The sequence below is a fragment of the Lissotriton helveticus genome, chromosome 1_1, assembly GCF_964261635.1.
Source record: "Lissotriton helveticus chromosome 1_1, aLisHel1.1, whole genome shotgun sequence".
NCBI lineage: Eukaryota > Metazoa > Chordata > Amphibia > Caudata > Salamandridae > Lissotriton > Lissotriton helveticus.
The window spans coordinates 526,496,886-526,520,497 of NC_136057.1; the positions used below are offsets into that span (position 1 = coordinate 526,496,886).

At 43.3% G+C, this 23,612-nt stretch overlaps 1 protein-coding gene across 1 annotated transcript in view; it reads right to left on the reverse strand.

Annotated features, from left to right (window-relative positions):
• Window positions 1–23,612, reverse strand: part of VWF (von Willebrand factor) — a 1,169,185-nt gene that overhangs the window by 754,727 nt on the left and 390,846 nt on the right. The window contains exon 19 of the mRNA XM_078673989.1: window positions 15,335–15,438. Within this exon, the coding sequence (XP_078530115.1) occupies window positions 15,335–15,438 (104 nt within the window). The remainder of the gene's footprint in view (window positions 1–15,334; window positions 15,439–23,612) is intronic.

Here is a 23,612-nt window from a genome sequence, read left to right on the forward strand (position 1 = left end):
CTCCTTGCGACACCTATGATGCGTTATATTGACAGTATGATGCATCATGTCGCAAGGAGTTACAGATACGTCAGTATTTCTGATGTATCTGCAGGTGCAAAAATTACGCATTGCTGGAGTGTGTCTCAAAAGTGACGCAACTCCAGCAATGGGTCATTACACATGGACAAGTCCCATGTTAAATGTGCCTGCGTCAGTCTTACGCCTGCCAGGCAGGAGTAAGATATTGACGCATTTGCGTCCTAGAAGGTGCGCACTGAAATCTCATAGATTTCACTGCATCACTTCTACGACCCTTTCTTGCATTCGAACCCCCCCTGCATACATTATACCTGGCGCAGGTATAATGTGGCGCAGGGGTTTACAAAGTGACGCATCTACCTAGATGCGTTACTTTGTAAATATGATGCAACATGGCGCATTTTTTACACCACTGGTGCGTCACAAAAATTGACGCACCGGCGGCGTAAAAGTGACGCAAAGCCTCATAAATAAGGCCCTAAGTTAGGGGGCCCTGGTCTTTCTGCCTTATGGGAGTTACTGCTTCTCACTACAGATCTAGGAAACGAGTGGCACTCTGTCTTCTCTTAATGTCTGTGCTTGTGGCAACTTTGTAAGCCTAGGATTAGCACAGCTGCCATCCATGCTGAGCTAGAAGAGTCACAAAGCTGTTGCCATTTCCCAACAGCACTAAGGAATAGCTAATGTGATATCCTTGCCAAGTCGAAAATAGCAAAGGCAATTTACCATCTCAGGCACAGTACTACAGCATTGAATTGGCAGATCACTATTCCACCCAATCTATGTAAACAAAGGCATCTTCTAAGAATGTTTTGCTCTTATTAGAGTGCGTTCAGTGGTGCTGGAGGAATGGTTATAGGGAGAGCAGGCCTGCTAACTCACACGGTGATACCCTGTGCTACACGATATCAGCTCCCTTCACGCAGTCACCCATTGAAGAGTTGATACCACGCATTGGCAGGGAAGTCGAGCTGGAAAGCACTGCACAGAGTAGATTTCCAGCTTTTCTTTGGAGGCTTTGAACAGCCGATGCCTATTTAGGGGTGTGAAAACACCCCAGGACATCAACACCACTCTTTAAGTGTTTTTGGACGGTAGGGTCAGTGCCTCCTAACTGGATCTCGATATGAGGCTCCGCCCCTCTAAGGTTCCCTCCTCATATAGTGAAATATTTTTTAAGTTAGCTCTTCTTTTGGAGTGCTGGGCAATAAAGTCATCTCACTAAAAATCGAGAGGTTGTGAAAAAAGAGTGGATTAAATGGGCACATCAGTGAGAGAACGCAGTTAGAGGGTATCATCTAGTGGTACATTTTTAAAATAATTTCCCAAGCTATATGACTCAAACTTGTGCAGTAGCATAATGACATCAAAATTGCCTCATTCTGCAACTAAATTGACTTAAACAAACACTGAACAGGTACCTCAATTTTGAGTGGAGGAGAGGAAGGCCTTAATCACATTAATTTAAGATGGCATGTTATAAAGGCTAAAGTGGGGAATTGTGGCTTTTCAACAAGAATGGGCACTGCCTATGCGCCTTCTACCTCCAAGAGAAAAGGCTGTACATCAGCCTACAATGGTGATTAGTCTATTTAAAAATGTGAAATGAGTGAGATGGTCTCAGCCAGACTGCAATAACTAAGAATTTAAATGAAGGAAATAATTGGATTTATTTTTAGTAGCACCTCACAGTGAGCTTAGTCTGGTAAGCATTAAACATGGGACAACAACAATTAAAAAACTGGCAGGCTAATTTATACTACAATTGGTTCATTCAAGATCATAAAGTTGAATGAAACATAACGGCCCCCATTTATATAGCAGTTCTAAATCAATAGATAAAGCCTGCAAACAATGATAATACTTTGCTCGTCTTTACTTCCTCATTTTGCATTTTGTGAGGTACAAATGAAGCATTGCATACCACCACACAGTTAGTTGTTTTATAGATGTTTATCTGCACATTTACCACCAGCATTTCCTGCTGTTAAAGGAGAGTCGTATGTGCATGCCGTGATGCTGTTTCAATCTTAACAAAGATGGGGAAAATGGAGAAAAAAAAACTACTTTCACAATGTGTTCAAATGTGCTTATATGCTCGACCTAAAAAGGGCGAAATCAAACAGAGCTGCAAGAGAATCAGTGTGGCATCATGGGAAGAAACTGGTCTGTTACTGTTACTGTGCACCCAGATCCATCAGATCTCATCAGCAGGCCTAATGAGCAGGATCCTGATGAGCGGGAAAGCAGCAGTGGTAGAGCTAGACATTTGACCGCCTCCAGGCCGCATTGAAGAGTGGGGGAGGGGTGCTGGTGATTGCCACCCCGTGACAGCAGGTAAGAAGGGAAGGCTGTCGCCCCTAAAACTCATGCATGGACCACCCCCTTGCTACACCACTGGAAAGCAGAATGGCATGGTGTGAACCTTAGGTTAGAAGGGATCAAGCCATGAATCCTCAAGCCCGGCTTGAAGCAGGTGTGTGGCTCTGGCTTAACTTGAGGTCAGTTTATAACCAGCGACGGCTCCCCGGCTAATGCAGAGTAGCGTCGCCCTACTCCTTTCAGCAGTGAAAAATAAAATGGAAATTACAGGTTATTATAATATTTTTTTTCCGTGCTTACTTCCTGCAGCCGAGCCGAGGGCAGGGCAGGGCTGTCCATTCTAGCAGGACTCAGCTGCAGGAAGGAGGAGGAGTGGTGGCACTGCTTCAAGTGGGCATGATAGCTTGGCCAGCTGTCTAAGGCCTGCCGAACCGCCATGCGCACTTCGATCTGACCACCCGAGCTCTGCTGTACAGTTGTGTGGAGAGTAAGCACAGGGATGTAGTCCCTTAGGGAGCGCCTAACTAGGGTGCTCATATCAATCACAGCGCTGCTCTCATGCTGGGTAATACCAGCATGAGACCAGCATCCGACCAGCCAGTGGATGCAGGGAGTTGAGGAGCAGAGGCCAGAAAAGCAAAGACGCTGCAGATGGCAGGTAAGCATTTTAAAAATTATTTTCCCAGCGCTACCCTCTTGTGCTGACTCCCCACACTGCTGCACCACTTTCATGCCCCAGCAACCGCCACTCTTTATAACTACGAGCTAAAAGTGACTTGACCTTAAATGTGGCTTCTGCTGGGCCATCAGCCTGAAAGACAGCCTCATTCTATAGATACCAAGGAGTGGTGTATAAGTGCTCGAAAAGAGAGGTTATGCTAATGATGTTTCAAGCAGCATTACGTCCCTCGACAAGCAAATTTGCTCTATCTTCACTATTAGCATTGAACAGACCAACCCTGCCCAACCCCCCATGAAAATAAAAACAAGCCATTTGCGAGCTGCTTATTGAGTCTGGCTCCTCCTCGCATTTGCCTTAGTCAGGACTATGCAATTTCTGATGCTCCATTCTATTGCCAAGTTGCTAATCCACGCAGGTGTTGAGCCTCCAGAGAACCCTTTCTCTATATCCCAGGTCTTTGCCCCCCCCCCACACACATTGGGGCCGATTCACAGAAATAATCTGAGACAAAATCCTAAACGTTCACAGAACTAATCTGAGACAAAATCCTAAACGTTCTACTCATAAGTGCCTTATTCACAGAAGGCACTTATGATTTTTGGTAATCACAGAAATCACTTACGACTCCTAACTTTTGTCTGCACTCGGGCCGGAATTTCCACATCCGGACCGTACTCTCCGTACCCGGTCCTTATTCATGCTAGAGCCGTACTTTCTGGCTCCGGCCGGATAAAGTGTAATCAATGGGCTGGAATGCAGTTTTTACAAAAAGGAACATTAGGAATGTGTGATAAGTGGTAGAGGAGGTCATGAAAAATAGTTTGGGCAGGAAAAAGGGTATGGCCAGACACTACATCATAACCCAGAAAAGTTTGCTCCTTTGCTTCATGGTACATGCAGTGAACAATTTGCGCTCTGCTCAGTCTTGACTGCAGTGGTCAACACTACAGTCAACACTGAGGGTGTGTGACATCATTTTTTGGGTGGTGGGCAAAAAGGAGCACCAGGCAAACCACTGGCCAGCCCAGCATGGGTTTTACATTGTCTCCAACTCTGATATTGAAGATGCTTAAGTCTCTGTCCCAAACCTGTTTTTTGTTCTAAATAGGCCTTGACAGAGTTCATGGAGTTCTGCTACATGGAACTCTGCAAAGTGTTGAAAAAACTCTGCCGTGCTCTGTGGAGTTCCATGAGCGGCAGAGTCTGGTAAGTTGCGCTGCTTGTGCTGATTTTTAGCACCAGGAGTTTGGATGGTGCTGTAAAATCTGTGTGAATGGCACCACGTCCAGTGCAAGACGCCACTCCTTCTTTCTGTTGCACGAGTAGATGTTCTACTCGAGGACAGCTTCCTCAACGAGAGCAGCAGGTTTCTCTATGCGAGGGGTGGCGACCTGCCGAGACTGCCCGCGCTGAAAAATATTGCCGGGATGTGGTCTATCGTATGATTTTTCTCGATCGTGCTCGCCAACTTAACGTTGGCGAGCTGCTCGAAAGGAAAAACTCCACTCAGTGAAACTTCTCAGATTTCTGCGTAACTGGGCAAAACTACATGAACTCCGCGGGTGAAGCGGAATTTGGCATTCAAGCCTGGTTCTAAATGGATTTTTCCCTGACTTAGCTGCTCTGGAAGGTACCCCGATGCAGTCACCTGCTTGGGAACAAGCGTGCACAAGCACTTCAGTGCTGTGTCAGCCTGGCAGGTGTAAGGGTGTCAGAGAGCATGAGATTGAGAAAGCATGTGAAAGATTATGAGAGAGAGTGTGAGAGAGAGCAAGAGTGAGAGTATGATAAAGGGCGAGAGAGTGTGAGAATGTGAGAGCGAGAAAGTGTAACAAAGTATGATAATGTGTGAGGGTATGTGAAAGAATGTGAAAGACTGTGAGAGTGAGTGTGCGCTTATAGAAGAAAATGTGTATGGTGTGAGTATAAAGCAATCTTAGAGTATAACAAGTGGGGGTAGTCACGCATCCTGGAAAGCACTTTTTTCGGCCTAGCTTGTGTTTGAGCTCTGACCCCAGGTTAAGCTTTTCCTAAGAATTCTCTGTCTTGCTCATCTCTACTTCACCTGCAGTTGCAGTGATTTTGGTGGAGCACCGGTCTACTTGCTGTAGTCAGCCTTTGTCTGAAGCCATTGAAAAATTAGATGTACCGCTTGTGGTGTCCTGCATGCATGGGAGGGTGAAATGTAATGTGGATTGAATGGCAACTCTTTTGTTGAGGACATTTAGAGAATTTTATGCATTCACTGTGGCCGTTTAGATGATGCGCAGTTTTGTGCTTTTTAAATAGGAAGGGGGTAGACATATGCATAGTGCACACATCTCGGCCAGCTCTACATTTAAGAATAAAACAGTCCCTGGGATGTAGAAGCACCATTCAAGGGAATGTTCTCATTGTTTTAGATCTGCCGTCTTCATGAGCATGACATGTAGTGCCCTGTGTGGACTGGCAGGTGTCAGTTGCTATCTAGCCTTGAAACGAAGTCTTGAATGCGTTTGTTCTCTACCGGCTCAGACCTCAAAATGTTTTGACCATCTGTTGGTCGTAAGAGTTTAGGAAGGGCTTACGTTAAGCTGGCATTTCATGTCTCATTCTCGCACACTTTCAGGCCAGATAAATCCATGCCACATTCAAATAGACGAAAAACCAGCATAACAAGTCTTGGCAATGCCAAAATGTCTGGCTTATAACTGAAAGTGCCTCTTCATTTACTGATGAGGTTAGGCATTCATTGCCTCATTGAACACGTACTCTGTCACTCTTCATAGCAATCACATGTCCATTCATTCACCCACTAACTTGTTATTACATTCATCCACTCACCCATCTACAAAAAAAGACACAGAAACTCAACAATCCAATGCAATATAAATCAAAGGAATACATAACAGTGAAAAGAAAAATGCTGCTCCAGAATATGGCAGGCCTTTGCTTCCAGTTAAGAAAAAAACAAAACTGAAACACAGTAGAGCAGGGTCATCATGTAAGGGTATTATGTATAGAGGAGTAGCATTGCTTTGCTAATCAAAGATGGCTGACATGTTGCTTCATAATGTGAAGGTTATCCTGCAATGTTAAAATAACTATGCATGATGGAAAAGCCTTTGATAAAGGCCTATTGTCTTTAACATATGTTATTCGTTGTAAATAAATCAGCCCAACTGCCTTTGTCATAGTTTTTTTGTAAAAAACAGAACAGACAAATGGCAACTGATATAGCATTTTCTAATTAACCAATCAGGTTTAATGTTTTTATCATCGACTTCTCGCCGTACTCTGACGAACTGCATTGTGCATAAGGTTTGCTATAAGGCAACTACCAGGCACACGTGTAAAATTACCAAATATGTAAAAATAAAATGACAGTTCACAAAACCATATACAACCACTCCCAAGTGCAATTCTTCTACCATGAGGGTTTTTCCAGCCGGTATATTCAGCAGACAAACCTTTACCTATCATGGTAATTAGTGAGATTACATGTAACATAATACATGTGCAGAGGTGTGACCACAGTATTTAACCCGGCCACCCTAAAGGGCCTATTAGCTTTAACACACACATTTCACACAAAAATAGTTGGGCCTATGGCATTCATCATAACCTTTCATAATAAGGCCCTAGTTGCCAAACTTCAGGTAGTCCGAAATACTGCTGCCAGGCTTGTTCTCAACCGCCCATCAGGCACGTCCTCTGCTCCGTTGCTGAGAGAACTACACTGGCTTCCAGTGAAGAAAAGGTTTGGTTTTAAGATCTGTTGCCTTACCTATAACACCCTAAAAGGAAAAGGTCCATTATATTTGAGACAAAAAATCAAAACCTACTCCCCAGGACTCTGCCTAAGTTCTCGTGACAAAGCCTTACTATGTGTACCTAGCATCCGTCTGCCACGCAGTGGAGGAAATGCTTTTTCCTATCTGGCTCCCCACTACTGGAGTAACCTGCCACTCCACGGTCGCACATGCTCAAACTACTGCAAATTTAGGAAACTTCTCAAATCCCATCTATTCTAATTCCTTCCCTTCCGCTTCGATCCCTGCTTCTGCACAACGCTGAGATGCCCCCAGGTGAGTTATGTGCTATATTAAATACATTTAACATAACATAACATAACAACATAATATACAGGTCAGACCTATGGAATTGGACATAACGTGTCCCAACAAATGTGGCCTTTGTCATTGGCTTGTCAAAATAACCAGCTGAGGTTGACATTAAAGCTTTTTCACACGGAAACAGTCATAAAATACAAATATGTACATAATTACATCTGTAAAAACAATATAAACGTCCTATTATGCAGACCTAACAAGGATTATAACAGGACAAATGTCAGGGTTTTGTCAGATGGGGAATGAATATAAAAACACTTGGCTACTAAGGTAATCTGCAAGATTTTCTGTAGCAGAACACCTCTTTACAGGCTATATCACAGCGTAATAGAAATTCACCCTTAAAAGGCTATTGGAGTTAACAAGCCTTTTTACTATGAATAAATCTGCCCTATTGACTTTGTTGCAACATTTCATAAAAAAGCAGGTCAAACATATGGCATGTGACCTAACTTACATAAATGAGCCAATCAGGCATAGAACCTTTAGAATTGGCTTGTCGCAATAACATCTCCGGCTTACTGTATTGAACATAGGTTTGAGCATAGGTTTTTCAACGAGGCAACCGATGGCATACAGTCATAAAATTGCAAATTTGTACAAAATTATAGTTGGCAAAACAATATACACCCCTCCTAATTGGGTATTAGATGAATTCTCACAGCAAAAATCTTCTCCCTTAAGGGTTTATCAGAGAGAGTAAACAACACAAAAATCCTTGCCTACCATGGTAAACTGATATTCATTGTAACAATGTGCAGGTTTTACAGCAGTGTGTTAACAATTCATCCTTACAAAGCTTGTACCCTTATCATATGCTTTTTAAAACTAATAAGTCAGTCCAGTGCCCCTGTCATAACCTTTAAATATAACAGCCTATACCTATGACATCTTACGAACAGCAATACTGATCAATCACCATAACCAGTTCAGACCTACTGTACTGAGTATAAGCTTTCCAATATAACGTAAAGTGCAATACAAGAGCTCTGATTCAGTGGAAGTTTACAACTCTGCCCAATCACATGCTGTAGTCAAAGGAAACAACATGCATGAAGAGCCAAAGCCCTTCTCCAGAAGTTCCTGTTGAGGCCCTTTTTCTGCTGATCACATAAGGTCTGGAGGCTGATGTACTATGCAACCCAACCTAAAAATAATCACAGCTTTACTCCTGTGATTCTTTCTCAACAAGACCGCAATCTTTTAAAAGACTTCACAAAAAATCTTTTAAAGAACCCTTTAAAGTCCATTCACCCACCTATGGGAGACAGAAAATGCAGTCTGGCACCTTCCCCTCATACACACTGAAAGAGGAAACGGCAGGTATCAACCATGTTCACCCACCCATATGCAGACTGTTAGCCTTAGAGTGGTCTTCCCCCAAACATTTGCCTCTCCCCTCCTGTTTAGATGAATTTATTTCTAAATAGCTCATGGGCCAAGGTGCAGTGTAGTTAAGGTTTTAAGAGGTTAGACATGTACTTGCCAGTTTTGCATGTCCTGGTAGTGAAAAAGTCACAAATTTGTTTGTCACTCCTGTGAGGCCTCCTTCTCCCACTCGTTAACACTGGGATACCTTATTACATTAATAAGTGATAACTTTTCTTTGGAAAGTAAACACAAGGAGATGATGGACGGAGCGCTGAAAGTTTTCAGACACTCACCCCCAGTCATAGGTCTGGGTTGAATCCATCATTGTTCTTTAGCTCACTTCGCCACCTCAGTTCAGGCCCAGCTATATGCAAAACAGTCTTAACCCTGTGCCTCACGGAAACAGTCTAGCCCGAACTGCCAAGCCAGGTCTTCACTGAACCGGAAACAAGCATCCTGGGACCGGGTTCGGGGTTACACTCCTCATCAGCAAGGCTAGCTTGAATCCAGAGGCAAAGTGAGCGAGGAACCCACATCTGGGCATACTCTGCCAACTCGGGCTGAACAAAGCAAACACAAGGCGATGCTGGACGGACCGCTGAAACTTTTCAGACACTCACTCCCAGTCACAGTTCTGGGTTGAACCCATCATCGTTCTTTAGCTCACTTCGCCATCTCAGTTCAGACCCAGCTAAATGCAAATCAGTCTTGAGCCTGTGCCTCATGGGAACAGTCCAGCCCGAACTGCCAAGCCAGATCTTCCGTGAACCGGAAACAAGCATCCTGGGACCCGTTTCGGGATAACACCCCTCGTCACCCAGGCTAGCTTGAATCCAGTGACAAAGTGAGCCAACTCAGGGCAAACAAAGCAAACACAAGGAGATGATGGACGGAGGGCTGAAACCTTTCAGACACTCACCCCCAGGCACAGATCTGGGTTGAACCATCATCACTCTTTAGATCACTTTGCCACCTCAGTTCTGCATTTTGTCCATCAATTGTTCTTTTTGCATTTATCACCCCGAGTGGGACGGGTATGCCCAGACGTGGGTTCCCATGCTCTCCATGCCGCTGGAGTCAGGCTACCCCGGCTGATGAGGGGTGAAACCCCTGAACCGGTCCTAAGATGCTTGTTTGCAGTCCAGGGAAGACTTGGCCTGGCAGTTTGGGCTGGACTGTTCTCGTTGGGCATAGGGTCAAGACTGATTTCCATATGGCTGGGTTCAAATTGGAATGGCATGGGTAGCAAGAAAACGATGGATTTAGGCACAGATCTCTGTACTGAGGTGAATGTATGACATTGTTCTGAATTCTGTCCATCAATTGTTCTTTTTGCATTTGTCACCCCGAGTGGGATGGGTATGTGCGACATCGGACCCGTGCTCTCTGTGCCACTGGAGTCAGGCTATCCTGGCTGATGAGTGCTGAATTCAGAAACCGGTCCTAGGATGCTTGTTTACAGTCCAGGGAGGACCTGGCCTGGCAGTTCGGGCTGGACTGTTCCATTGGGCGCAGGGTCAAGACTGATTTGCATATGGCTGGGTTCAAACTGGAATGGCATTTGGAGCAAAAAAACTATGGATTTAGGCCCAAATCTCTGTACTCTGTACTGGGGTGAATGTATGACATTTTTCTGCAATCTGTCCACACATCTTCTTTTTGAACTTTTCTTTGGAAGCAGGTGAAAATATCCTGTTTGGTGTCTAAGGAATTGTAATTTAAAATCCTCTTTAATGGTAAAGTCAGATTTTAAGTCACTATTCGGAAAATAACACTTTTAGAAAGTTGGCATTTCCTTGTCCTAAGCCTTTGGTGTCTGCAACCTGTTTCCTAGGTCACATGATCGGAGCATGTGGCAGTTGGCCTTCTTGTATTCCTCCCAGACAGCCCCACAATAGTGTTGTCAGAATGGGCCATCCTGACAGGATGGGAGATGTGAAGCTGTGCACAGCCCGATTTGTACTTCAAAGATCCAGCCTCAGCGCGCACACACAAAGAACTTCACATTAGCCTTACGTGCCCCCAGACATCCTGGGACTAGGATACAGAGGCAGGACATTCCAGACACTACTGTGGGGGTAAACTTCAGAAATGTCTTCTACTTCAAAGCTGGCTTCAGGTATACAATTAGGACACCCCAGACCCACACATTAGTTCACTTCTGAACCCCCAGAGGACTGCTGTGCTGCCTGTGGCCTGCAGTGCACTTCAGAGGACTGCCCTGCTTCGCCAAGAGGACTACTCCACTGCCTGAATCCTGCCCTGTGCCCTCAGAGGACTACCCTGCTGCTTGAGAACTGGTTTGCTACTTGAACCTGGACTACCAGAGTGACTTGAAAGGCTAGTTGGCTAGCTTTCTGATCAAAGCCACAGGGACAGAAAAGGCTCACATTTAACTCATAATTGGACCCAATCCTGAACTCTTGGAAGTGTTGCTAAAGGTGCCCATATAACCCATATTCAAAACTTGTGACTTAAAGAATTTTCATCTAAAAATTGCCCTGAGAACCGAGAGGAGACTGGGATCACTAATCCACTCAAGATGCATCACGGTCAGCCTGACTTCACAATAGCTCCCACTACTTTCTTCTCTGCAGCAGCAAATCTTGTTCAGTGGCTCCTCACAGAAGGGGTATCCCACCTCATAAAGCCCTTGTCAGCTACAGGCTGCCGCTTCATCCCACTGGAGATCTCCAACTGCTAAAAAGTGACCAAGTCTAAAAACCTAAATCTTCACTGTGACTTTGTCCAGCGGCTCCCTGAGGACGACACCTCTTCCTCGAACAGCGTCGGTTGACTTGCCCTGCTGCACTTTACGTTCTCAGACATTTTTTCTCCAAAAAATGTTTAGGCTCATAGGTAAGCAGAAACCAGGCCCAATCGACTTCATGTATTCAAACCGTGCTCCTTTGCAGTCGGCCATAACTTTCGACTTTGCCCCGGTTTCGCTCAACTAAAAATGTCTGTGTTTGGCGATTTGATCTTTTAGACGCTATTTTTCACTTAATACTCTGGTTCTCTTGATTGAATTTTTGTCTTTGTTCTGTCAAATACTTTATTAAACGGTACTCTATTTTTCTAAACTAGTGTGGAGTTTTTGTGTGTGATGTTGTCACTTTATTACTTTTTAAGTACTGTATAAATACGTTACACATTACCTTTAAGTGAAGCCTGATTGCTTTTCTGCCAAGCTACCAGAGGGATTAAGCACATGTTAATTGAGTGACTTTTTGTGGTAAACCCTGGTAAGGATTGTGGCTGTTGCTTGAGACAACAATCCAAACAGTTGAACTGGAGATATCGTTTTTTTTATTTTTGTGCATTATTGTGAAGATAGCACCAAGAACCAGAAAGCGTCACTTGCGTTTATCTGGTCCCGCTGGGCCAGGAGAAAGTCACAAGTTCAGGTTGACTGTGATGAGTTTGTGTTGGATAAAGGGACCAGATTAGTCCCACTGAAGATTAATCTTCTCAAGTCCCACGTGAAGAGATCCATTCACATCGAGGAAGACCATAAGGAGAAGACTTTTGGTTCGAAGAGCAGGTCAAGCATTGTGGACGGTTGCTGCTGTAGCTCGAAGAGCCAGTCTTCGCTGGAGCTACATGTTGGTTGATTGTCGCAGACAGTCGCTATCAGCTAGAAGTGCACATCTTGCATTGCTAGTCATGACGGACAGTCACTATCGATGCAAAGAGAGGTCACCTTGTGGTTGCAAGGAGCCCAAACATCAGGATTCTCATCTTTTTTTCAGGAGGAACGCTCTCTGATGAACGCTAAGCACCCACACCCTGGAGGGCAGCTCTTGGGGATGAGCAGCAGGGTTCAGGTATGTTCAGGCAGGTCCAGTTGGTGCTGGTCAGCTGGGCAGCCCTAGAGAAGCCTTGTGAAGCTTGCTGTCCCAGAACCTCACACAGGGTGTCAGTCAACTGACCCTTGGAGTCACTTTGCCACTGGTATTAAGGCAAGCAGGTCCAATCTTTCATCTTCACACAGCAATGAAGTCCTTTCAGCAGCAGAGTATTCCTTCTAGCAGCAGTTTGGTTCTCCTTAAAATCCTCCACAGGTACAGCAATGTTCTTAGTGGTTCTGAAGGTCCCATTATTTTATCTGGTTTCAGTTTTTTTGTGGATGAATTCCCTGTCCTACCCCCAAAACTGGGTCTGGTCAGTTCGTCCTCCTCACCTGGTCCTGGCTCCAAACTGTCTAGGGTGACAAAAATCAGAGTAGGCCTGGTATCACGTTACTTTGTGTGTGCTGTAGTCAGGGTCCTTTGAAATGTAATCAGGGCAGAGGACAGCTCTTCCTCTGACATACTGTCGGAAAGACCCTCTCCCAGGGCCGGACTGGCCATTGCGGGCACCGGGCGTTTCCCCGGTAGGCCGCTAGGGTGGGGGCTGGTTTTGGGCTCCTGGGGGTCCGTTTTTGGTACCGGAGGTCGGCAATATCGGCCCCCGGTAATAAAATCGGCCGAAACCGGCCCTCGCAAACTGCTGGGCTGCACTCCCCCTCTCCCCAGGGTGGGGGGCAGCTGCGCAGTTTGCCAGGGCCGGTTTCTGTTCCCATTCCGGCCCTGCCCTCTCCCATGACACTTAGGTTTCCTTTGTGTCCCTGTCTGGAAACGTCCAACAGCAGAGCTATTCACAGTCATGTAACCCAGGACACTGGTAAAAGGCACAGTTGTTTGGAAGAATAAAATACCAACTTTCTAAAATTAGCATTTCCAGACCATTAAATTAAAATCTGACTTTACCACTAAGGGCGATTTTACATAATTAATTTGAGTGTAAACAACAGGTCTCTACCTGCCTCCAGTATTAAGTTAGCACATAGTGAATGTAATAAAGTAAACCGGGGTTAGGTTATTGGAGATATGTCTTACAACAGTGAAAAACAACTTTAAAAGGCTTTTTTTTATTGTTAAGACATGCAAAACTTAAACACACATGTCCTACTTTTTATATACCATGCGCCCTGCCCTATGCCTGGTTAGGGCATACCTTAGGGATGACACATATGTTTTAAAAAGGAAGGTTTAAGCCTGGCAAAAGTTTTATTTTACCAGTTCGAAATGGCAGTTTTAAAATTGCATATTAGCCAGCAGTGGCAGACCTGAGACATGTCTACAGGACTACTTTGGTCTGTGGGAAAACATGGATGTCATTTGGAGGTATTCAGGGGTCGCAGCTTTGACCTCCAGAGAGGCCAGTGGTTGCAAAGGACGTGCCAGGAGTAGCAGGAAGCAAGTTAGAGGTCACAGCTATGACCCCTGACTAACTCCAAATGGTCCATGCAGCACAATGAGCGCTTCAGCCAAATAGTAGCATTTAGGTTACAGGCCTTGTGGTCATGTAGTACTATGTACTAGGGACTTATAGGTAAATTAAATGTACCAATCAGGTGTAGGTCAATTTTACCATGCTTTAGGAGAGAGCACATGCACTTTACGACTGGTTAGCAGGAGGAAGTGCATAGAGTACTAAAAGCGAACTAAAACAGGCTCAGCAATGGAAGGAAAAAATCTGGGGTGGGGTGAACCTCATAGAAATGACCAGGTCCAACACCAACCATAAGCTCATATGTCATACCACCCTGATGGGTAAATTAATCATATGGAGCACAATAATCTAAGCATTACAATACCACCTAAGCACAGTGAAGTGACCGAAAAAAAACAATTCAGTAGTCAAAAAAACGTTAAACAAATCAATCAATCAGTCAATGAAGTCATGTGGCTACACAGTTTTAAAGTTTCATGCAATTTTATACTGTTGATAAAGAGTAAAATTATAGGCAGGGCCCCAGGAATTTGTAGCAGGGTATTGACAAATTATGTGACAAGGATGAGCAAATTATGTAAAAAAAAAACATCAAATTATGCAGCGTAATACAGCACATTTTGTGATAGTGTTACTTCAACATTTTGTCTTTTTTACACTTGTTAACACTGCCTGGGCATTGGTTGCACCTCATTAGTACCAGTTTAACCAGCAGTGGCTCCTCCGCAAAGCCGGAGGAGCATTACCCCACTGCGGGGCTCATAGTCAGCAAAGGAAAAATAAAACAATGTTCTAGTATCGTTTTATTTTTCATTTGCCAGCTCTGAGCCAGCACTGTAGTGAGGGACGGGGTTCCAATTAATGCTATTTGCACTCCCTAAGTGCGCATATGTTTTTGGCCAGTTGTCTCAGGCTGTCCAAAACACACATGCGCACTTAGGGTTCTCCAGCCTGCTGCATTGAACAGGCAGGCTGGAGAAACCCCACAGACTCTCTGGTCTGAGCGGTGTGTCGTTCGAGCCCTCTAAGGCCAATCCCCACGCCGCTCTGCAGCATGAGGATTGGATGGGAGTCTGTCCCAGGGGCTTCTGGGACCAGGAAGAGGATAGATGGCGCGACGCTGGAGGCGGCTTCAGGTAAGTTCTTTTTTTTAATACATATTATTAGTAACGCCACCTCCCCCGCACAACACCCCCCTCTCCCGCGCGCCCCCTCTCGCATTCCCTCCACCCTCCTCACCACTCTTTCTTTGTGGCGGCCGCCACTGATTTTAACACCCAAATATAGGAACAAGCAACAGAAAGGTGACCAGTCAACCTTTGCAATGGGCCTTCCACTGCATGGCAAAACACGTTGCTGCATTTTTTAATAACTTTTGAACTATTGGAACTAGAAACTATTTTTTTTTTGTTAAAGTCTGCAGATTATCCAGCAGATGACGGATTATGTGGCAAATGCAGCGCATGTATGATTATGCGGAAAAACGATGCAGCCACACAATCGCATAATTCCAGTGGCTTTGAATATATGTAAAGAGTAAATGTCTTACCAGGTATTGCAGTCTATCTTTACTGACTCTCCTTGTTTGTATTCATTTCCATTGTGGAAGCACGGACATTTTTCTGGAACAATGCATTTGTTTTTGTGCCGCACCTGAAAATTGAAGAAACACAGATATGCATTAAATTAAATAATAGTAATGTTTTAGGGCGCCGTTATGTTGCTATTACTATCACACTTAGTGACATTGCAGTGCTGCTTGACATTACTTACACCTCTTGGATACACCTGGCTCACTAATGAGTCCCAATGTGAGTTATATGGAAGCAGAAGAACCCTCTACAGAAGGTGAATCCCACAGATTCCCATGCCAGCAACTCATTTTTGTGGGAAAGTTACCACACTTATCCAAAGATGAGAAATTAAACTGTATATACCACGTTATTATTGCTACAAACCTACGGGTGACATTTTTGATAACACCATTAACTCTTTCTATGCTAATGACGGAGCCGCTCCGTCATCAGCTGCGGTGGCGCTGTGCTGATGACGGAGCGGTTCCGTCATGGCCCGCTCGCGCGCCTGCGCGGCGCGGATTCCGCGCCTGCGGTGGGCGTTCCATTGAGCGGGCGGGGCCATGACGGAACTGCTCCGTCATGAGCACAGCCCAACCGCGGCTGGTGACGGAGCGGTTCTGTCACCAGCATGCGCCCGCCGCACGGCTGCCCCGCCCCCTTAGCGCTGCGGCGGAATAGCCGCCGCAGCGATGTGGTTAATCTAAATAAATCAATACATCTTTTTCATGTACTAGAATGTTTCCGTGTTTGTGCAATTGTTTTTCGCTGTACTCGCTAAAAAATACACATATTTGTAATTGCACATTTTGCCTTCATGACTTTTTAGAGATCTGTTCATGTATTCTAACAATGGAGACATTTAAAGGAAGTTATTCGTGGCAGGGGTGTGAACATCACTATAAATTGCTAGTTACAGTAAGGATCACGCCCAGCAATGAGGAACAGTGAAAGAAGATTTGCATAATATGCAGAAATGAGTCTGTTGAGATCGAGTGTGAATTCATACGAGGCACCAGAACTATTCTCTTCCTGGTGCCAACATGACCACTGTACACCATTTTGTGGACTCCTCAGCCCGTCATCTATTTTTATGCACCCTATTAGCACCGGAAGTGTGATGCATCAGGAGGGTTTCTATGACTACATCTTTTGGGCCAGCACAGCTGTTGAGCTACCTAACAACATGTAGAAAGGAACTGGGCTCACCCAGAGCTTAATTTGAGCCTGTTGTGGCAGTTGGAGCACATATTTCTCCTTATCAGATTTTGACGCAGAGCAAGAGATAGAAAAAAAAGAGGGAAAGAAGTCGGAAGTGAAAGACTGGAAAATAGTGACAAAGAAGGGAAATAGAGTGAATAAGAACTGGGAATAGTGAGATAAATCGGAAAGGAATGTACGATGGTGGATGAAAGACTACAGAGCATTGGTAAATGGTGGATGAAAGAGGCATGAGGTGGAAGCAAGACTACAGAGCATTGGTGTCCAGCCCCATGACATGCGATAGTCCCACCAATGAACCTCTAAGCAAAGCCTTGGACCAAGGCACTTAGGGGCCTATTAGCAAGAAATAGAGATATTTATCGCAAAACGTGGGTAGCAACTTTTTTTTTATCGCTGGCTATCGCTGGATATTTTAGCAGAGAAAACATGCTATTAGCAATGTTTTTCTCCATTGTGCTAAAATATCCAGAGATAGCGGTGAAATGCGAGAATATTGCTGGAAATCCAGCGGTATTCTCGCATTAACGCCAATGGGGGCTTAATCTGATAATCCACCCCCCATTGACTATACAGGTAAGTCAACTTTTTAGCAGGAGTTAGTTTATAGTGATAATTGCACTTATCGCAATTTTTTTATCGCTTCGCCTGCCTTGCTAATAGGCGATAGCTGTGTTAGTGACTGTTTTCAGTTGCTAACAGTTTGAGTACGCCCACTTTGCATGTCATTGGCGATAAATATCGCTGACATGCAAAGCAGGCCCCAAACCTGTAGCTATCGCCTAAAAGCTGTCGCTAACTGCTGCTAGCGACAGCTTGCTAATAGGGCGATAACAATATCGCCGCTTTAGCAGGAAAGAGTCCAGCTAAGGCGGCGATATTGTCCTTGCTAATATGCCCCTAATTTACAAATTAAGCACAGGCTTACCCCCGGCAGATACCAGACAGCACAGCTATCTCGCTGAAAAAGAGCCCCAGTCAGCTTATCAAGAACTTCCAGCAGGCTTAAAGCCTGCTTTTTGCTAACCAATGGTTGGCTGTATTGCCACTTTCATTCATGTGCTTGCTTCGTGTTTGAAAACTTTCCTTGTCCATTGTGTGTTTGTCCCTCATCTGGAGCATATCCTCTTTACATGTGTCCTTCAACTGCTCCCTTTAACAGAACTATTGTTTTTTTTTTGCTTTATCACGCCATGAGAGTATATGTGTTTGTTTCAGTTGTCTCCTTCGTGTGCTTCTCCCCACACCTCACTCTGTTCTCTCTCATCCGTACGCTTCCTTCTCGCTCAAGCTTTGTGTTGCTCTTTCTTTCCCAGCTGCTTCTCTTCTTTCTCTCACTCTATGTTGCTCTTGCTCACTCGTGTGCTTCTGCTCAGTCCCTGTGTTGCTCTCCTGCTTGTGCTTCTTTCCCTTCCCCTGCCCACTCCTTGTTGTTTCCCACCCATAACAGCTCCTCCTTTGCCCACCACCCTGCAGTTGTATATTTTTAAATATTTTTTTATTTATTATATTTTTGTGACCCATTTCCGACCTTTAAATAAAACAAAAACAAGGCACTGTGAAAGTGTGCAGATGTGGTCACGCATGTGCGCTCACGTAATGAGAGTTCTGCACTCATATATCATCGCATATTAATGCACAGCCAATATGACACAGCTGGAAGCTATATGAGACAGCTGGCAGCTGGCTAAGTCAATGCACCTTTTTTCTCATTTAATTCATACTGTAGGGTATACGGTGTGAACACAAGGCATTGGCAGATACCTGTTGTCCACCAAATGTGTTTGTCAACACTTGTTGAGTCATTACTGAACCAAAGTTTCACCTGTATAAATGTTTAGTAGTAAAATTTAGCAATAATCTGTGCTTATTTGGGGTCCCTAGAGCTTTTGTCCCCAGAGCCACTGCACCTGCTGAACCATTCAAATCAAGCCCCTTTTAACTGCAAGTAACTGAAGTTGTGACTGCCTGTTTAGTAGTCAAATATAGCATCATTAAGTGCTTAGAGGATTCCTGGCAACTTTTGGGTCTGGTGCTAGACAGCCAGATCAACTCCGGCTCGTCTTCCTGCTTCCACACCCTCCACCTCCTATGTAAGACATTCAAATGGATCCACCTTGAACACAGAAAGACTGTCACTCAGGCCATGGTCACCAGCAGGCTCGACTATGGCAATGCATTCTATGCCGGAATAAACAAAAACCTCACCCACAAGCTACAGAACATCCAAAACGTTGCCTCAAGACTGGTCCCTAACCTGCCAAGACACTGCCACATCTCCCAGCACCTGCACACAATCCACTGACTCCCCATCGAAGCTAGAGTCACCTTCAAGATGCTAATCCACGCTCACAAGGCCCTCCACGACACCGGACCAACATACCTGAACAGCCGACTCAAATGCCACGGACCCCAAAGGACCCTACGATCAGCCCAGCTCTCCTATGCCGTGGTCCCCCGCACCAGAAAGACCAGATCGGGAGGCCGCTCCTTCTCCTTCCGCAAGACCAGAGCCTGGAACGACCTTCCTCTCCACCTCAGACAGATAACATTGCTCCCCATCTTCACAAGAAACCTCAAAACCTGGCTCTTCGACACGCCCCCCCCCCTTGATAGACTGGAACCTGCGACCCCCCGGCGCCTTGAGACCCTTACACGTGAGTAGTTGCGCTTAACAAAGCCCTAATTGATTGATTAATTGATTGATTGATTGATTGATCATGCTACTGTATCTGCTTCACCATTCACATCATGAACCTGTTGCCTGCAGTTGCGGCTGCCTATTTAGTAGTAAAATATAGCATATCTCTTGTATATTAACTTTATTTTTATCACGCAATGTTCACTACAACAATTAGAATTTGAACATAATAACCAAATAGATTAAGTTTAAAAAATCAATCCGATAATTCCTACAAAGTGCAAACAAAGGTACTGAGCCATGAATAGGAAATGCCACAAACTTTTTAAGCATCTGTTTTACAAAACTAAGAAATAAAAAGCAAGAATTCCAGCATAGTTAGTAGCTGTCTGCCTTTTCCATGGGAAGAGAACTTATCTTGACATTGAATGGGGCTTAAACATTGTGGACAGCTTTAGCAGTGGCGTAGCAAGGTCAGGTGATACCCAATGCCGAAAAGCTCTTGTCCACATGCCCACGTTGAAATTATTAAACTAAGGAAAAAAGAGATATTTACACATATGTTTGCCATTTTCTCACCCTCCTCAGTGATGACACCCGGGGCAGCCCGCAACCACGCACCCCCCTTCCTACACCACTGAGCTTTAGTAGAAGTATCGTAAATGCTGCAGCCAGGGGAAGTTAACACAAAAAAATGTTCCACACAAAAGCGAATGAACACAGCCATTCAGCAATAGAAACTGATAAGAGACCCCTTTCAAGATATATTAAATATAAGAGATTTCACAAGCACAGTGCAAGAGCTGTGCAGGCAAAACCTAAAAATGTACTTTTGTCACTGGCTCTGGCCCTCCCAGCATTATGAGCTTCGTACTTGCAGCTGCAGTATGGCGCTCTTTTTCCCCCCCTGTTGGAAGTATCATACGGCTTCGCCTTTAGCATCTCCCCCCCTGGCGTCGTGTGTTCATGTGCGCCAAATACAGAGGAAATGTCTCTATTCATCTATCCATGCTAAGAAATGTGAAGGTTACGTGTCACTTGAACCATAATAAACTGTGCCTAAGAAAACAAAATTTAGCAGAAATATTGACATAGAAATAGGTCCAAGATCTATACTATATTCCACAGATACTTACATATTTTCTTTTGCATTTAAAGCTGGACATTTTATGTTTTTAAGAACCCAAACTTTCTCCCTGAATGCAGAAAGTACATGCACACAATGGAGTTGAGCAGTGCAAGATGTGATACTGGTTATTTATATTTTTTCTTTATCAATGGTCTATTGAAAACATATTTTTTTTAAAGAGTGATGAGATCAGTAAAATAAAACATTGTTCCTTTACATTAAGACATTTCAAGTACAGTTTTAAATACGAAAGAGTTTTTAATGCAGAAAGCAAATTAATGTACAGTTTACTAGTTTTAATGTTTAATAATGTGTAGGACTTCAGTAGAAACCGATTTCCAAATAAACCTAAACTTATTTATGCACAGCTGAGCTCTTTTGCACCAATAGAGCGCAGAGCCGACCGAGGTACACTAGGCAGACTGCAGTCTATGCAGCTTAATTAAGGGGACTCACAACACTAAAGCCAGGTGCAGATGATATGTGGCCTAGATCCAGAATATTCATTTGCAGAGTCCTCTAGTGCCACTCATAGCAGGTGAATGAATGAATGGATGAAAAATATAGGGGCATATTATCAAGGACGGGCGATACATTATCGCCGCTTTTATCGGCAGGAAACTGCCGAGAAAGCGGCGATAATGGGCTTGATAATATGCTCTATAAATTCGTATCGAAGCCCATGTCAGATGTGAAGACATCTAACATGGGCTTCGATTGGAATTCAGAGAGCATATTATCAAGCCCATTATCGCCGCTTTATCAGCAGTTTCCTGCCGATAAAAGCGGCGATAATGTATCGCCCTTCCTTGATAATATGCCCCATAGTTTATTAGTCAACTAAAACCAAAAACCTTGCAAAGGATATACATTACAAAACATATACCTAAAAAGATCTATAATTATTACACATCAGCGTCAAACCATTTCATTTCTTATTTTGAAAACAAATACAAGATTTACTACCCGTTCTATTTAGTGACAAAATATTTTATTAGGATTTTTTGTAAACATGACAGACAAAAAAAGATCCAGTTTTGGCATATATGAGAAAATAGTACTAACATTAAAATATTATCTTAACAATATCCATATACCAAAAGAAATAGCATTTGCATATAAACAGTGAAATTATAAAAGTTAGAAAAAGGAGCAACGAGGCTACTCCTCAAAACACAAATTATACGAAACTGTTAACCGAAGCAAATAGTGTTATAAAATATTTTATAAATACGTTTTAATATAATCCTCAATTGGTTTCCATAACTGTTGAAAAGACTATGTATTTTTTTAATGGTCCCTTGTAAGATAATTGAGCACCAGTTGTAATAAAAATAACATATGACCACCATGCATGGATTGATATTGTTTCCGATGATTTCCAATTGGAAGTAATGGATTTAATAGTAATAGAGATAAGGAGATTAAAAAGTTTAAACTGGGGTTCCAATAGGGTAGATGACAGTACGTAAGATTTACCAATAAGTATGCTGTAAGTGAGAGACTCAGAGATAGGATATCCCAAACATTTTTCAAGAATCAAGCTATTATATTACATTCAAAAAACATATGTTTTAAAGTACCATCATAACATTTGCAGTTCCAACAAAGTGGTGAGTCTATAGGTTTAGCCTTAAATAATTTAAATGGAGTCCACAGACAATTGAACAAAATAAAGGCGTTGGTTTGGGATAATGATACAGGAAACCATCCTGAAATATTGATGGCCCATATTTGTCTCCTCTCTTTTAACGATAGATACAGGGAAAGTTCTGCATGCCAAAAAGTGGATAAAAAGATAAAGTTGGTAGCATTTGTACAATGAAATTGTTTATAAAATTTAGAGACAGTATGTTGGGCAGCAGAAAAGGCTGTAATACAACTTACTGAATCTGGAGTCTTAATTTGGGGAAGTACATTTGGAAAGGTGTTAAGCAGTGTTTTACAAAGAAGTTCATATTTGATGGCTTCGGTATTGGGTAACATGAATCTGGCCTGAAGTTCAAAAACGGATAATAAAGCTGTATCTTCATAAATATCCTGGAGAAAGAAAATTCCAGCCGAAATCTATATTTTCCAGAATGTGATTGCTAGATTAAATTTTAATGCAGGATTATGCCCAAGGGAGATCATAGTAGAACCAGAAATACGTGAAACCTTTGACATTTAGTGAAACAACTTTAACTTTAGGAGAACTATTCATAGATTATGAGGTAAAAAAGAATCAGAATAGAGAAAGAGAGGAAGAATGACAATTTACAACAGAAGTAGTATAAGAGACCAGAGAAGTAGCCACTGGACATGGAACACATAAAAACAAAAAGACAAATATATATATACGAAGTAGGAAAACATACATATACAAAGAAGAGACACACACATGCCTCTAAGAGGAGATAACAGAGGAGGGTGGTACACCCGTACTAAAGGACTATTATAATAATAACAGGAGCATTACTAGTTGGATATCAAATATACCTACAAGTTATCAAAGTAATAATAAAGCATAAATTGTAGCACTAATAGAATAACTTCCAGTAAGAGAGACATATGTATCCATTAATAGAGGAGAGTGGTTATCAAGAAAAGCTTGAAGGTCTTCTGGTCGATGAAAGGATTTGGAGATGTTGCCTTTTCAAATACGCATTGTGGATGGATCTACGGGTCCATATTTGAATCTAGAGTCTCTCAATCGTGGTCTCAACGCTGCAAAATCTTTTTGCATCACAACCATTTCCTTGCCGAAGTCCTGATGAATGAAAATCTTCGAGCCACTAACTAGAAGAGAAGGAATCTCACGAGCTGCCGTCATGATAAGGACAAGGTGATTATGGCGGAGAACCTTGAAGATGATTTGCCTTGGTTTATTTTGATCTGGTTTATGATACAATGGAATACGATGTGCTTTATTTATCTAAAGTTTTTATAACAACTTCACATTCCATAAACTAGGTAACCGATTCTCTAAATATTGCTTGCAATCATTCCCTTCAATATCTTCAGGCAAATAAAAAATAAGTAAGTTATATTGCCTATTCCTGTTATCTAATTCAAGCAATCTGGTACTTATGAAGGGGATTTTTGTAACCATTTGCAAAATCTGATCTGTTTTGGTTATACCGTCATGCCGCTTGATTTCATTATCTACAACTTTCATTGCAAGACTGGCTATGTCTTTGTATACATTTTTTATTTCCATGGCAATATTTTTTTACATTTTCTTTTTATATCCTCATTTGCCTTTTCTACTCCCAAAACTCAA